At 36.5% G+C, this 15,100-nt stretch overlaps 1 protein-coding gene across 1 annotated transcript; it reads right to left on the bottom strand.

Annotated features, from left to right (window-relative positions):
* Positions 1-4,242: 4,242 nt before the first annotated feature.
* On the bottom strand, positions 4,243-13,603 carry LOC756564 (NADH dehydrogenase [ubiquinone] 1 alpha subcomplex subunit 7). Its single transcript, XM_030996688.1, has 4 exons — positions 13,477-13,603; positions 7,410-7,462; positions 6,059-6,211; positions 4,243-4,924 (listed from the first exon to the last, which is right to left on the bottom strand). Exons 1-4 carry the CDS (start codon positions 13,525-13,527, stop codon positions 4,831-4,833), a joined length of 351 nt encoding a protein of 116 aa, XP_030852548.1. The 5' UTR covers positions 13,528-13,603; the 3' UTR covers positions 4,243-4,830.
* Positions 13,604-15,100: the final 1,497 nt, after the last annotated feature.

The following is a 15,100-nucleotide window of genomic DNA, read 5'->3' as shown; positions in this document are numbered from 1 at the left end:
TTTTTTTAAATATCAGGACATTGTATTTGAAAAGCAGTCCCTTTTAGTGGACATTCGTTTTCTGACACACTGGATTCCTACAAAGCCAAAAATGAAAAAGATCAGCAAAATTAACTATGTACCTTTACCAGAACTCAATTTTCTCTTACAAGCCAGCAGAACAATTTTGCATGGCGCTATGCATTCCTTTCACTGACAAGAGTCTGAACAATAAAAGGTGGAAACCCACATTTTTCCACTGCGCTCGGTTGAGAGACTTTGCATAGAAGAAAAAAATTCATCATTCGACCCTCAAGTTTTCTAGGTCGTCATTCGAACATTTTAGTTTAATTCCGCTATCTATTGAAATTTTTGTTTGAATGGCAAGTGGTGGGGGATAAGGTCATACTGGTAATTTTCCGCGGGTGATTCTCCTCATAGCAGAGGCGGTGGAGCGACTTCCAAAGTGGGGGGGACCAACAAAAAAGGGCACTTTCTGGAGAAAAAATGGCACCTTCAAAGGGAATTCTTTTGGACATTGGTACATTATATACCCCTATATTGTGATTACATTTTCAGGGATGATTTCAATATTTGTTTTTCTTAATATATCATATAAGATATTGCATAAGCATCATATTTTTTGCAGTTGGGTGTGATGGTGTGAAAATTCATTTGCGAGCGAGCAAAGCGAGCGATGGAAATTTTTAAGATTTGTGAGGTCGCAGTGCGAAAAAATTACGTCTTATAAAGAAGAAATACCCAATCCTGATGGGGTTTTAAGCACATTTTCTAACGGAAGACTGAAAAGACCTTTGATAAGTAACATAATTATAACATCTATAACTACGAGCGAGCTTTTGGGGAAATTGCTCTTAGTCGCTTGAAATTAGGGGCACGTTTAATGATGAGGAAAAATGGACACTTATCGAAAGGGTTAAGACACTTATTAGTAAAAAGAGGCACGCCCCAGGGATAGGAAGGGAATTCATGAGAATGGGAAATGGACAATTGTCGACGGAAAAGAGGCACCCATCATTTTGATAGGGGCATTTATAAGAAGTGAAAAGGGTCATTTATGAAAAAGGGATAGGTTCCTTATTAGAAAGGAAAAAGGGAGGCATATCATTGTTAAAAGGTAATTATCAGAGGTGAAAAGAGGTACTTATGAGAATGAAAAGGGGGCACTAATGATAAAGGGAAATGTGCATTAGTTAAAAGAAAAGGGACACCGATTAGACTTTAATAAGGGCATTTATCGGAGGTGAAAGGGGCCTTTTATGAGAAGGGGGAAGTGGCTCTTATTAAAAAGAATGTCTACAATCTAGATACTTGTCCTGATTTTACAAAGTCTACAGATCGTATTGATATTTCCCTAACTTTCCTTCTCTCTCTCTCTCTCTCTGTCTCCTTCCCTCTCTCTCCCCTTTCCCATTTCCTCTTTTTCTCCATCTGTCTTATTCTCTTCTTTTTCTATGCTCTCTTGGGATTTTCTTTATTGTATGTTACATGTATTTCAGATTAATTGCAATGTCTGTTTTTACCGAGTCTACAGTTGGTATTGATATTTCCCTAACTTTCTAACTATCCCCTTCCTTCTCTCTCTCTCTCTCTCTCTCTCTCTCTCTCTCTCTCTCCTTTTTTTTCTCCCATCTCTCCCTCTATCTTACTCTTTTCTTTCTCTATCCTCTCTTGGGAATTTCGTTATTGTATGTTACATGTATATCAGGTTAATTGCAATGATGTCTACAATATTGAATACCTGGGCTGATTTTACAGATTCTACAGATGGTATTGATATTTCCCTAACTTTCTTCCTATCCTCCCCCTTATCTTTCGTTCTATATCTCTCTCTCTTTCTCGCTCTCCCTCTCTCTCTCTCTCTCTCTCTCTTCTCCTTTCTCATTTTCTTCCCCCTCTCTTCCTCTATCTTACTCTCTTCTCTTTCTATGCTCTCTTGGGAATTTCTTTATTGTATGTTTCATGTACCATCTCAATACTTTAAATATTTTTTAGCTTAAATATTTCCCTCTTTTCACCATCGATCTTTTTAAACCCAGTCTTATGCATTTTAATTTTCTTTTCATTGGACTCTCGGTCTGTGCCTAATTTAGTAATTGCACATCTCTAGAGCCCTCTTTTGATGTAATTGTAATGATGTATACTTATTGTTGTTATTATTTATATGTCCTTTTTGCAATATTTTACTGATAATAGTTTAGTTATTTGATATTTTAACTTATGTAACTTTATGTTTTTATTCATTACTGCTATTTTATGATGTATATTTGATTTAAATGTTATTTTGTACCCGAGACAGTTGTCAGTCTTTGGACTGTTTGCTCTTGGTATTTTATGTTTTGATTTCAATAAAATCCTATATATAAAAGAGGCACATGTTAAAATAAACGGGGACTTATCAAAGATAAAAAAAAAGGTAATTGTGACAAGGGGAATGGGCACTTCTAAGAAGAAGAAAGAGCATTTATTAGGAAGGAAAAGGGGGACGTGTCAAAATAAAATGGGCACTTATAAGTTCGGAGATGAAAAGAGCACTTATTAGGAGGGGAAGGGGCACTTGTCAAAGAAAAACGAGTATCTCTCAGAATTGAATAAGGTCATTAACAAGAGATGAAAAGGGCATTTATGAGAATGAAAAGGGGCTCTTATTAAAAAGGAAAGGGACACATGTGAAAATATAAGGTGCGCTTATCCTAGTTAAAAAGGGGTAATTATTAAAAGGGAAAGGGGCACTTTTTACAAAGGAAAGGGGAATTCGTCAAAGCAAAAGGGGAACCTCTCAGATTTAAATAGGGCAATTATCAGAGGTAAAGGGGGCACTTATCAAATGTGAAAATGGGCGCTTCTCGTACCTGAAAAGGGGAACTTACTAGAGATTAAATGAGGCATTTTGAGTTATGAGAATGGAAAATGAAAACTTATTGCAAAGGAAAATGGGAACTTGTGAAAGGAAAAGGGTTACGTGTCAAAAGGGGGCACTTATCAGAGGTGGAAAGGGGAATGGGCACTTTTAGAAATTAATTGGGGCACTTTTCCTATGTAGAAAGGGACACTTTTGGGGTACTTGAAAAATTGGGGGGCACTGTGCCTTCCTCTTGCCCCCCCCCCTTTTTTACAAAGGAAAAGGGGAATTCGTCAAAGCAAAAGGGGAACCTCTCAGATTTAAATAGGGCAATTATCAGAGGTAAAGGGGGCACTTATCAAATGTGAAAATGGGCGCTTCTCGTACCTGAAAAGGGGAACTTACTAGAGATTAAATGAGGCATTTTGAGTTATGAGAATGGAAAATGAAAACTTATTGCAAAGGAAAATGGGAACCCATGCTTTCCACCACTTATCAGAGGTGGAAAGGGGAATGGGCACTTTTAGAAATTAATTGGGGCACTTTTCCTATGTAGAAAGGGACACTTAATTCTTACCTAGTTAAAGGGGCACTTTACCTATGTAAAAAGGCACTTTTGGGGTACTTGAAAAATTGGGGGGCACTGTGCCTTCCTCTTGCCCCCCCCCCCCCCCCCCGGAGCGCCACCCCTGCATATTTCCCTGTATATACTAATTATAAATCCCTGTTAGTATTATATCACTACTCAGAAGAATACCTGAGCATTCTCTCTGCACATTATTCTTTCATAGAATCTGCAGCATGTATTCTAGTCCAGAATCAGGCCGATTTTATTTCAAGAGCATCGACACTAAACGGCAATCCCCTCTACCTGATGCCAGCCGAAGATGGCGTTATCCTGAATTCGGGCGCCTGCTAAATTGTTTTAGTTTTTGACTGGGCGTATAAAGGGACACTAGTACGAATTTGTGGATCTCTCCATCTTCGGCTGGCAGCAGGTAGGGGAATGAGATCATGGAGGATAAAGCCCTGGCCAGATTCTGGACTATGAATGCTCCTGCAACAACTCAGCCAAACTTATCATAAAGGCCAATACCCAATCGTAACTGAAGCCCTAGTCCAAAATCGGAAAGAGTTCCATAAGTAAGTTTTTCATATATGTATATTATTACCCTTTCTTTCCATCTCTCATTGTCTAACCCTAACATTGACCCTAGTTTCCCGTGTTTTAAATATTACATTATTATTAGGTATATCACTCTGAAACATATTATATATTTTTTTAAATTTTAGTGGGGGGGGGGGTACATATGGAACTCTAGCCCCAAAATCTTTAAAGAAAAAATGCCAGATCACTATTTTATAACAACACAACAAATATGACTCAATACAACCAACTGTTTCAATTTTAATGGTATATGTTGACTCATAGTTTATTCATATATTTACAATTTCTCACAGCCTTTGTAACCATAAATTCCATAAATGCATGCCAAACACAATCATTTTGAATGGATATTGCTAGGAAGCTTACAAAAGCTTAGACCTACACCACAGCAAATATCTTGGGTCAAAGAGTTTCCTGGTAAAAGCATTACGTTAATTGCATATGACGGATTTGTAGAAAGATTTGTCAAAGATTTGATTTATGTCTTCTTAATATTGTTTCATAGGCATGACATATTTTTATTATCTGTAAAGACGACCAGAAACATTATAAATAGAAAATGTTTTATCACATATCAAGCTTAAATTGCATAAAACAGATGAAACAAACAAATAATTTTATTGACCATCCTATGAAGTATAGAGTCATATATTCATCCATACTTCCAATAACTTGGTATTTCTGTATATGTGAAACAAACAGCACAAACATATTGAGTATGAGTGCACAACCAAGAAATCAATGACACTTGAAATGGACCTCTAGTGGTTAGCAAGGGCATTTCTTTTCCTTCTCCTCAAGAATATTAAAAATGGATGCATCATAGATAGGGTTCATCTGTCGAAAGTTTCATGGCAGGTGGAGGTGGTCCTGGTATAACAGGTTTCTTCATCGCAGGCCCAACTGCACTCTCTCTGTACAAAGACATAAAGATAAGGGCACACACATTCATATCAAACCAGTGATAAAGTCACCACTGCATTGCATACATGTACAACTTTTAAAAAATGGACTTAAAGGCTCACAGTAGTGGGTTTTCATGGTAGGCCATTTAGGTGTTCGCCCAATGACAGGTGCTGGCAATCACCAAGAGTGGACTTTAACAACCTACAGGTCTTGTGTAATCCAATGTTCTCTTGCCTACCGACATGAGGAATTCTCATCATAATATATCAAATTTTCCTCACCCTCAATATATGAAAGCATTTTGGAGAATTTTCTGGTGGGACCACAGGTTCGCTGCTTCAGACACCTTTGCACACACAGACATATTAATTAGTAATACAATCAAATTGGGTGTCAGCGAATTATGATGCAAAACACATGGACACTGACTTCTATGTGGCTTTAATGCTAAATTTAAATGGTAATGAAGCCAAAGATTGGAAATCAAGAACTAATTTTTAATCTTTTTGAGGGCTCAATCTTTGCTTTAAGTTATATACAAACTTTATCCAAAGTGCTTGCTAAGCTGACTACATGTATGTTAATAACAGGAATGCATATATACATGTATACCATTACCAGTAACCAAAAATCGCAATGACCACTTGATATAAAGATATAGTGAATCCATCAAGCGATGCAATTAACAGGGATCCGATTTTGCAATTTTCCTGAAGATAATCTTGAATTTCGGGTAATTATGGAAAATAAGTTTCAACCCACATTTTCATAGAACGTCCAGTCATTTCAGGACAACATTTACACACTGTATATCTACCCCAAAATTGTTGGTAAGATGTCTAATAGTTAAGTATTGAGCAAATAAAAATAGGGAATTTAGCTGTGTAAAGTAGTCACAAAAATGTGCTGAACTCACAGTCTCAAATGTGGAAATGTTAGGTATGCTTTTTTTAGTGATTATTTTGATAAATTTGTATTATATTGCACTAGTTCAAACTTCATACTACATGTTTCAATCTTCTTCATGATTTAAAATTGATTTACGCCAACATGTCTTTAAATGCAATTCCAGCACTGGTATTGAAGATGAACATTCATGAAGTCCTGCTTTAGAAAAGGAGTTGTGGAGAACAAAGACTCACCCTCCTTCTTCAGCCTGAGGAGCGGGGAGCCTTTGAGTGGCAGAGTACACATGAATGGGTCTCTGTGACTCCCTCCTGCCATCACGAGAACAGTAGTAATTTGCTGATAGACGGTGAGAAGGGCCATCGGGTAGCACAGGATCTGGTTGGGTTCTGCATCAATGCAATGTTTAAAGTGAATAAGATTTTTCACAGGGGGACATGTCAAAATGTTTACAAGGGCATGAGAGCTTGTTTGAATAATGGTACACATTTAGTCCAGGGACCCATTTCACAAAGCCTTTTTTTCAATGACAAATGACAAAAATCAGTGACAAATCTGCTGATAACCAATCAGAAGCAAGGATATCAGTAGCTTATAACACAACCTGTCATTTGTCACTGATGACAAGTTTGTGAAACACCCCCTATTTACAAAAAGTAGCTAGGACACTGGAAGAGAAGAAGAATTGTAAGGAATAGAAAACTTTCTCAGTATAATTAGCCTGTACAGAAATGACAACAGAATGCACCTTGATGCTTGGAGTGCTCATAATGAAAAGACAGTGAACAAAATAGGGTGGTAATATCATTACTTTCACTTATATATTGTGAAAGAAAACTGACTGTAAGACTCTCTTCCCATGTTTGCAGTGACATACATTCAAGTCCCGTATTAGGGGCTGTGGAATCTTGCACAATGACAAGTAATCTACATGTATCTCTCTAAGATATTACTGAAAGTCACCATAACATTAAAGGGATAGTTGAGTTCTCTTTTCAGACCGCAAATGCCTTCAAAGTGCATGGTTATTGATCTTATTCTTATCTATGATATTTATAGTGCCCTTTTAGAACCTCAAATTGCTATGAAGGTCATTTCAGATCCCAAAATGTGTGGAATTTAGCCAATATGATCATACCAATTCAGCTCCACTTTCAAAAAAACACGGTGACTCTTAATTATTTATTTAATTAAAAATAACAATACATGAGCCGGCTAATTGTGAGTAATATAAGCAACACGAAAATGCCAACAAAAAAGCCAACATCGGCATTGGCTTAAATATGACGTAAAAGGCATTATTTTGTGTGTTTTTTTTCAAATTTTTTCAAAATATCTAATATTTGTGGTGGTACACAAGTATGAGGAATCGTTATATTTGAGCCGTCTCTGAACCGATTTTGAACAAAGATGATTTTGTCATTTAAATATTATGTTCTTTCAAATTTGACACTCAGTTTTTTATTTTGTGTAGCGCCCTCTCCAACAAAACTCAACTATCCCTTTAATACATTACTGTAACATTAGTACCGGTACATAACATCTTATTACATTTCTACGATGTGAATAATCTAGACATGAAAATACCTTAGTGACTGTCCATAAGCGTATCGGTTATTCAGAGTTGGTTGGAGATCCCTCTATTGGTTATAAATCAGGTAAAAGAAAGGAAATATTCTAATAAGATTAAATTATCTGCAATCAAAACTTCATATTCATCCAATAAAACACATTAAAGGCCAAGTCCACTCCAAAAATAACTTACTTTCGATAGAAGCAGAAAAATCTGACAAACCAATCAAAAACAGTATGAGCATAATCTGGTAACTATAAGAAAGTTATGAATTTTTAATGACATGAAAAACTATGAAAATCACAAGACATTTTGCCAACTCACTCATGAGTCCGTGGCGTCATGTGACTCATGTCCTCACTATCCACTAATCATTTTCTTTATATTGATAATATCAATTTCCTATTTTCTCCCTAAGAATCTTATTTCTTCACACCAGCATCCAAGTTAGATTGATAGTACTGGTAATATTTTTTTTTGTGCATGCACTAATATAGAGTAGTTTTTTTCCAGTTAAATCATGAAAAGTGTGAATTTTGATAAACGATTTATTTATTAAAAAATCAATACTTATGAATATACAATATTCAGAAAATAGTATCAATTCTGAAAAGTTCATACAATATTTTGTGAAATGTCATGCACGCAATATCATACAAATCATATTACCGGTACCTGGGCAAAGGCATGGGAAAATCAAGTTTTGGGGGATAAAAAGGGAAATTAATGGGATTAAACTATATAAGCAATTGATAAATAGTGAGTACATGGCGTCACAAACTGCTAACCATATTGGCAATTTGTGTTGTGATTCTCATTGTTCCATATATAAATGTACAATTTTTTTAAAATTTCATAACTTTCTTATTAGTTATCCGATTTTGCAAAAATTTTTGCTCAAACTTTTTTTGATTGGTTTGTCTGATTTTTCTGCTTCTATTGAAAGTAAGTTATTTTTGGAGTGGACTTGCCCTTTAATCATCACTTACTGTACCTGTCCCCAGGCAGAAATGGATCAGGAATTCAGTCACTTATCTAAAAGTGGATATATGAAACAAGCTTGTACTCCTGCATACAAGCTTGTATGATCATTAGCAGGGTTGGTCCAGGGTAGATAATTGCGGAAGGATTCATTTTCATCTTGGAAAAATGCAAATTTGTGCAGAATACAGGTGAAGAGTCCTTGAAGGCTTCAATAAGATAATCTAGCAATTGTAAGTAACTTAAATCCTGATTCCAGTGATTTGGTGTTTATTTCATGCTCCTACAGAAGTGAATTCATGACACAGTCCAACAAAGGCTTTGTGCCCATAAGTTTAGAGTGGATTTTGTAAGGTTTTGTATAGAAGAGAGCAAAAATTACAGTACCTGTAGACCAGTGGTGGGGGGGGGGGGGGGGTTAAAATCGGGCCCCAAAAAATCGCAATGACTCACGGGGGGGGGGGGGGGGGGGGGGTAAGACACTTTTTTGTTCGGGGTCCTTAAAAAAAATCGCAACGACTCGGCCAGTCCCTGAATAAGCGGGGAGGGGGGGGGGGGGGGTAAGAGACACTTTTTTGTTCGGGGTCCTTGAAAAAAATCGCAACGACTCAGCCAGTCCCTGAATAAGCGGGGAGGGGGGGGGGGGTAAGAGGACACTTGTTTTCTTCTTTTTTTTTGGTCTCAAAATTTGAAAATTTGACATTTTGTTCCGTTTGGGGGAGGGTAAGGTCACCTTTTTTAGGTCAGCCATTGGCATAATTTTTTGTTTTTTTTTTTAATTTAAAAGGGGGGGTTTTCCCAAAAAACATACATAAAAAAAACTCAAGGGTAGGTTTAACCCCAAACCCCCCCCCCCCCCCCCCTGCATACGCGCCTGCTGTAGACTATAGACAAAAGACAAAAGAATGGCAGTTATGAGGACTTGTAAGAATTACCCCCCCCCCCCCCCAAATACCATACCGACGGTTGGGTCCGGGCGCGCGCATGTTCATCAATACGGTCGCTAACTTAACACACGCGTGCGCCCGCACCCCACCGCACTCCAGCAAAGCATATATATAGAGTCAAAGCACTGCACTGCACACATGAATAGTTTGTTTGCAGGGTTTTTCGTGTTTTTTTCTTTTAAAAAAACAAAAATAAACTAGACATGTAATACTTGTTTGGAACAAGTATAGGTGGGCTGGTCAACTTAAATTTGATACAAAATAAAGCAAAAATAAGCGAGATACTGCTTAAAAATTATTAAAAAACAATATCATGTAGTTTCATGACGTGAACGAAATTCACCTTCTATAGGGATAACGCAAATTATGAAATGTTTGACATGAGGCCTTTAATTGAGATTTTGACTATGATGACGTCATCAAAATGAAAAATGGTTGTTACTGCGCTTGTAGAGAATTGTCTTAGCTACAACATATCAAAATTTTGAAGAAAATTGATCAATTTTTACAGAGATACAATCAATTTTACATAAATATGCTGACGTCATAATATGCAAATTCGTATTTTGAGTTCCAAGGCCATTGTGATGATGTCACGATACACTTAATGGCCAAATGAGACATGAAATCATATCTCTGACTCATACTCTATCAGAATATGAAGAAAAAAATGAGGATTCCGGTGCATTCCAAAGAGCTATAATGGATTTTGTATAGGCATGTTTTTGCCCATATATGCTATGTATTATAAGAGCTCGCGCGCACGGACATTTATCTTGAATGGACGCTCATCTTAATATTAATAGTCATAAAAAGATGAACATAGTATCAAATTGTTTGAACAAATATGGGATTTATCATGAAAGAAAAAAAAATGGCGATTCTACGTTGTGTAATGGTGTTACGCGCGGTGTTACGCGCATGCGCTTGTGCGCGATTTTTTTTATAAAATGCTTAAAATGACTTGAAACGTATGCAAAATAAATTTAAGACGATTTTGAGCATTTTACAATTTTGCGCGCGCACTGACGCGCGGACGGACGCGCACACGCGCGTTTTTTGTCTTGAAATTGACCGGACTGATATTGACCTTGATCATGATAAATATGAATGAGAAATGGCTTTCGGTTATGAAGATATGACCATGAGTTGATTTTCAGAAAATTTCACAAAATGGCGCCTAGATGACGTCATCAGTCAAGTTCAAGGTTGAAATTTTTTCTGTGCTTTGTTCCAATGCCTATAAATACGTGTGCCAAATTTCAAGGTATTTGATTAAACCATTTTCAAGTTATCTTGCTCACAAAAAAGTGGGTCGAAATAAAGAAATAATAAAGGCAATTTTAACAACATTATAAGGTGGTCTGTATTAGATACAGCCCACCTGAAAAAAAAAAAAAAAAAATCAAAAATTTCAACAACAAAAAAAAAAAAATAGGAGGCGGCCCCCAAAAAGGAAGCGGGCAGGGACGCTAAACATGTAGGCCTATATTATATTTGTTTACATGGCCTAAAGAACCAATTTTTAGTAAAATCAGTTGAGTTTTATACAGTGGTGTTTGAAATGTTGAGAATCAAAAGCACAGCTTTTAATACACAGCCAGGATGCGCATATTTTTTTTACACAACTGTTTAGCCACTTCAGTCAAATATACTGTGCAAACGACTAGAGCTAGAGTCTAGCATTACCCTTAGCAGTTTTGTTGGATTGCTGGAGCTGTACATACTCGTTATTTGTTTCGGATTAAATCTATCCTCTCTTCTCTTTCATTATGTATTTCTGTGTTCTCCTTCAATCTATCCTCTTCTCTTTTGTCATGTATTTCTTCTTTTTCTTCAATCTATCCTTTTTTCTCCTTCGTTATTTCTTTGATTTTTCTTCAATCTATCCTTTTCTCCTTCGTCATCTATCTCCTTCTATGTATTCCCTGTTTTTCCTTAGTCTAGATCTATGATCCTCTTAGCTCTTCAATTGTGTATTTCTATGCATTTCCTTTGACTTATCCTCTTCTCTTTCCTTATGTATTTCCTTGTTTTTCCTTCTCCATATCCTCTCAACTATCCTTGTTTTCCCCTTTCTACTAGGCCCGAGTCATGTCGGGATTTTCATAAACCGGGTCCCGACGGCCTTGTACCGATCGGGACCCGGTGTCCCAAAATCAGCTCGCAGGATTTGCCACTTGCCTCTATAAAAAGCGCATATCATCAGTATGTCCCTTAAAAGTGACCTTTTTTATCAATTAAATAAATCAACACATGAATACCTCTGCTCAGATCGGTATATTCTTCCATTGACATTATTTTTTATCCATGATTGGCGATGTTTAGTGCCATTTTCGTGCCTCTAAAAGTAAAAAAAACTGGGGCAGAAATAGAAAGACAGCATTCGAGCCGCCATTTTGATTTATGCAGGTTGAATAAATCTGCTCAAAAAATATGAATGTTAGAATAATAAAACGGCTTTCTAAAAATTTCTTCTGTACAATATACCGATCATATAATATTTTAAAGACAAAATAAATATTTATCTCTTATTTTAAACAGCGCATGCTTTGTTTAAAAGCTGAAAATTACTTGGTAATCAAGAGTTTCGATACGGATAGCTGTTGCAAGGCAAGTTCAGACTAGTATCGGAAAAATGCGCAGTGCTCCTCGTAATTAGCTGTAATGCGTGCCAGAACGAACCCAAACAAAGACGTGATCGTAACGAGAAAAAAAATCATTAAAAACTACGAGAGCACAATTGGAAAGACAACTACTGCTCAAAATTACCATAATCAGACAGATAACTTGGACAATGAATTCAATAATCGCCCAAGAAATGCCTCAGAAATTGTGATAATCGAGGAGTAACTGGGTACATTTTTATCGCAAGGGGCCTGCTGCAAATACTCGAATCCTTTGTTATACTGCTTTTTACCATAGAGGGCGTTATTTGCCTCATATAGCCTCGTGTTCAATTTAAACACGTGTAATTCCGATATTGCAGCAGGCCCTTCCGATAATGATTGCACCTATAGTAACTCCTTAAATATCACTATTTATGTGGCTTTCCTTGGACAACTATTGTTTTCTTCCTCCAAGTTATGTATCTGCTTACGATAATTTTGAGTAGTTGTCTTTCCAATTGTGCTCTCGTAGTTTTTAACGATTTTTTTTCTCGTTACGATCACGTCTTTGTTTGGGTTCGTTCTGGCACGCATTACAGCTAATGAGAAGCACTGCGCATTTTTCCGAGACTAGTCTGAACTTGCCTTGCAACAGCTATCCGTATCGAAACTTCTTGTGATTACCAAGTAATTTTCAGCTTTTAAAAGAAGCATGCGGTGTTCAAAATCAAAGAAAAAATATCTATTTTGTCTTTTAAAAATTATTCGATCGGTATGTTGTAAAGAACTACTTTTTAGAAAGCCGTTTTATTATTCAAACATTAATGTTTCTTTCAACCTGATTTATTAATCCTGCCAGTACAGTAGCTAGCTAGCAGCTGGCAACAATAACCCCATGGGGCGAACTGCCTTGCAACCCATATATTTATATCAGCAGTTCGGATTGATTCAGGATGAGCTAGAATATGATTGGTAACAATTAAATACTTAAGTTTTAAGGTGGATTGATTTAGTGGTGTGCAAAACTGCAATTTCTTACATATTTCGTTATTTTTTTCGAGCGTCGGTTCTCAAAAAACGAAACCGGGACCCGACGACAACGATCGGGTACCGGTGTGATCGACCGTACCGACTCAAGCCTACTTTCTACCATCATCCCTTTCCTGGGCGTGTGCCTGCACATAAGTCAAAGTGCGCTGACGACTTAGACTCTAGACTAGTTTTACCAGAGCACTTCTTGGAATTTTTTCGCGAAAATGGCTGAACAGTTGTGTAAAAAAAATATGCGCAGCCAGGATAGTAATGCACCTAATCTATGTTACTCAAGTACATGATGTAGATCTATGTCAGTGGTCAGTACCAGGCGCTCGCTACGAACGTCAAGATGGACACATGGGACTAAAGCAAGATATATAAATGAATAACTTTCGTACTCTGTATGGTCTAGCTCCTCTCGAATACTCTATTTTATCGACAATCCGTATTACCTATCCATTTTTGTCATTTCAACTTGTCATAATGTTATAAATTTGCCAAATACTTACCCCAGCGAAGAAATTACGGAGTCTTTGAATAAATCTCGAAGCAGTCGCCATCTTGGATCTTAGACTTTGTCCATATATAACATTATGCCTTCAGTCTATCTAGTTTTCCTTTTGACAAAAAATGAGATAAAAATAAATTATGAATTATTTTAATAATATGTGTAATGATATTTAAAACCATAGGTTCATAGTGAATAAATACATAAAAACCTATTAAAAAACAGATTATAATAGATCTCTATGTGAGTTTACTGGAAAAATAAGTCCACCAAAAAGATTGCATAAAAATCAACTCGCCCTCCAAATTCCAGCTTTAAAGGACAAGTCCACTCGAAAAATAACTTACTTTCAATAAAAGCAGAAAAATCAGACAAACCAATCAAAACAAGTTTTAGCAAAATCGGATAACTAATAAGAAAGTTATGAATTTTTGAAAAAGTATGTAAAACTATGGAACAATGATAATCACAACACAAATTGCCAAGATTGTTATCAGTTTGTGACGTCATGTCCTCACAACTTATCAATTGCTTTATATAGTTTAATCCCATTAATTTCCCTTTTTATCACCCAAAACTAGATTTCCCCATGCCTTTGCCCAGGTTATATGATTTGTATCATATTACGTGCATGACATTTCCCAAAAACCTATGAATTTTGAAAAATTGATACTATTTTCTGAATATTGTATATTCATAATTATTGAATTTTATAAAAAATAGTTTATCAAAATTCAATTTTTCATGATTTAACTGGACAAAAATTACTCTTTATTTGTGCATCCACACAAAAACATATTACCAACAATCTAACTTGGATGCTGGTGTGAAGAAATAAGATTCTTAGGGTGAAAATAGGAAATTTATGTTATCAATATAAAGAAAATAATTAGTGGATAGTGAGGACCATACGTCACAGACTCATGAGTGAGTTGCCAATTTGTGTAGTGATTTTCAAAGTTTTTCATGTCATTAAAAATTCATAACTTTCTTATTAGTTATCCGATTTTGCTCAAACTTGTTTTGATTGGTTTGTCTGATTTTTCTGGTTCTATTGAAAGTAAGTTATTTTTGGAGTGGACTTGAGCTTTAAATGACCCATAGGCCTTGCCTTGCCGCACATAATCATTTTCCTCCTATAGTTCAGTTTCTAGAAAGACTGCGGTGCACTGCCCCCTTCCCCGTGCGTTATAGTGCCGCTTTTTAAAAATATATTATTTAAATATGTACAGACGGGTACGCAGGGGGGGGGGGGGGGTATTTTGGAGGTTAACCCCCCTCAATTTTGTCAAGGGACAAAACAAAATTAATACTCCTCCCCCCCCCCCCCCCCCCCCCCCCCCCCCCCCCCCCCCACTGAGCGCAATATCGGTTGGCGCGATTTTCACATTTGCGAGGGCAAAAAAAAATTAGTTCATTCACTTTATATAATTTATAATTTTAAATTTGATATATTACGGGCATATTTTAGATAATAAAACTGGCAGGTCACTTTATCTTTATTAACTATTACCTGAAGCAATATCTAAACATTAAATGATACACTTAATTGCTAAGGCCATTAACAAATATATACATGTTTAGAGTCCCCGCCCGCTTCCTTTGGGGGACGCCTCCTTTTTTTT

The sequence above is a fragment of the Strongylocentrotus purpuratus genome, unplaced genomic scaffold, assembly GCF_000002235.5.
Source record: "Strongylocentrotus purpuratus isolate Spur 01 unplaced genomic scaffold, Spur_5.0 spur5_scaffold_3, whole genome shotgun sequence".
In the NCBI taxonomy this organism is placed as follows: domain Eukaryota; kingdom Metazoa; phylum Echinodermata; class Echinoidea; order Camarodonta; family Strongylocentrotidae; genus Strongylocentrotus; species Strongylocentrotus purpuratus.
Note: the sequence above shows the minus strand (reverse complement) of the source record. Positions and strands in the feature narration are given on the sequence as shown.

Coding starts and splice junctions, on each gene's coding strand:
- LOC756564 (XM_030996688.1), bottom strand. CDS start 13,527: ATGGCGACTGCTTCGAGATTTATTCAAAGACTCCGTAATTTCTTCGCT. Junction 7,463..13,476: donor TCCGTAATTTCTTCGCTGGG/GTAAGTATTTGG, acceptor TATAACCAATAG/AGGGATCTCCAACCAACTCT. Junction 4,925..6,058: donor CCTCAGGCTGAAGAAGGAGG/GTGAGTCTTTGT, acceptor GTCTTTGTACAG/AGAGAGTGCAGTTGGGCCTG.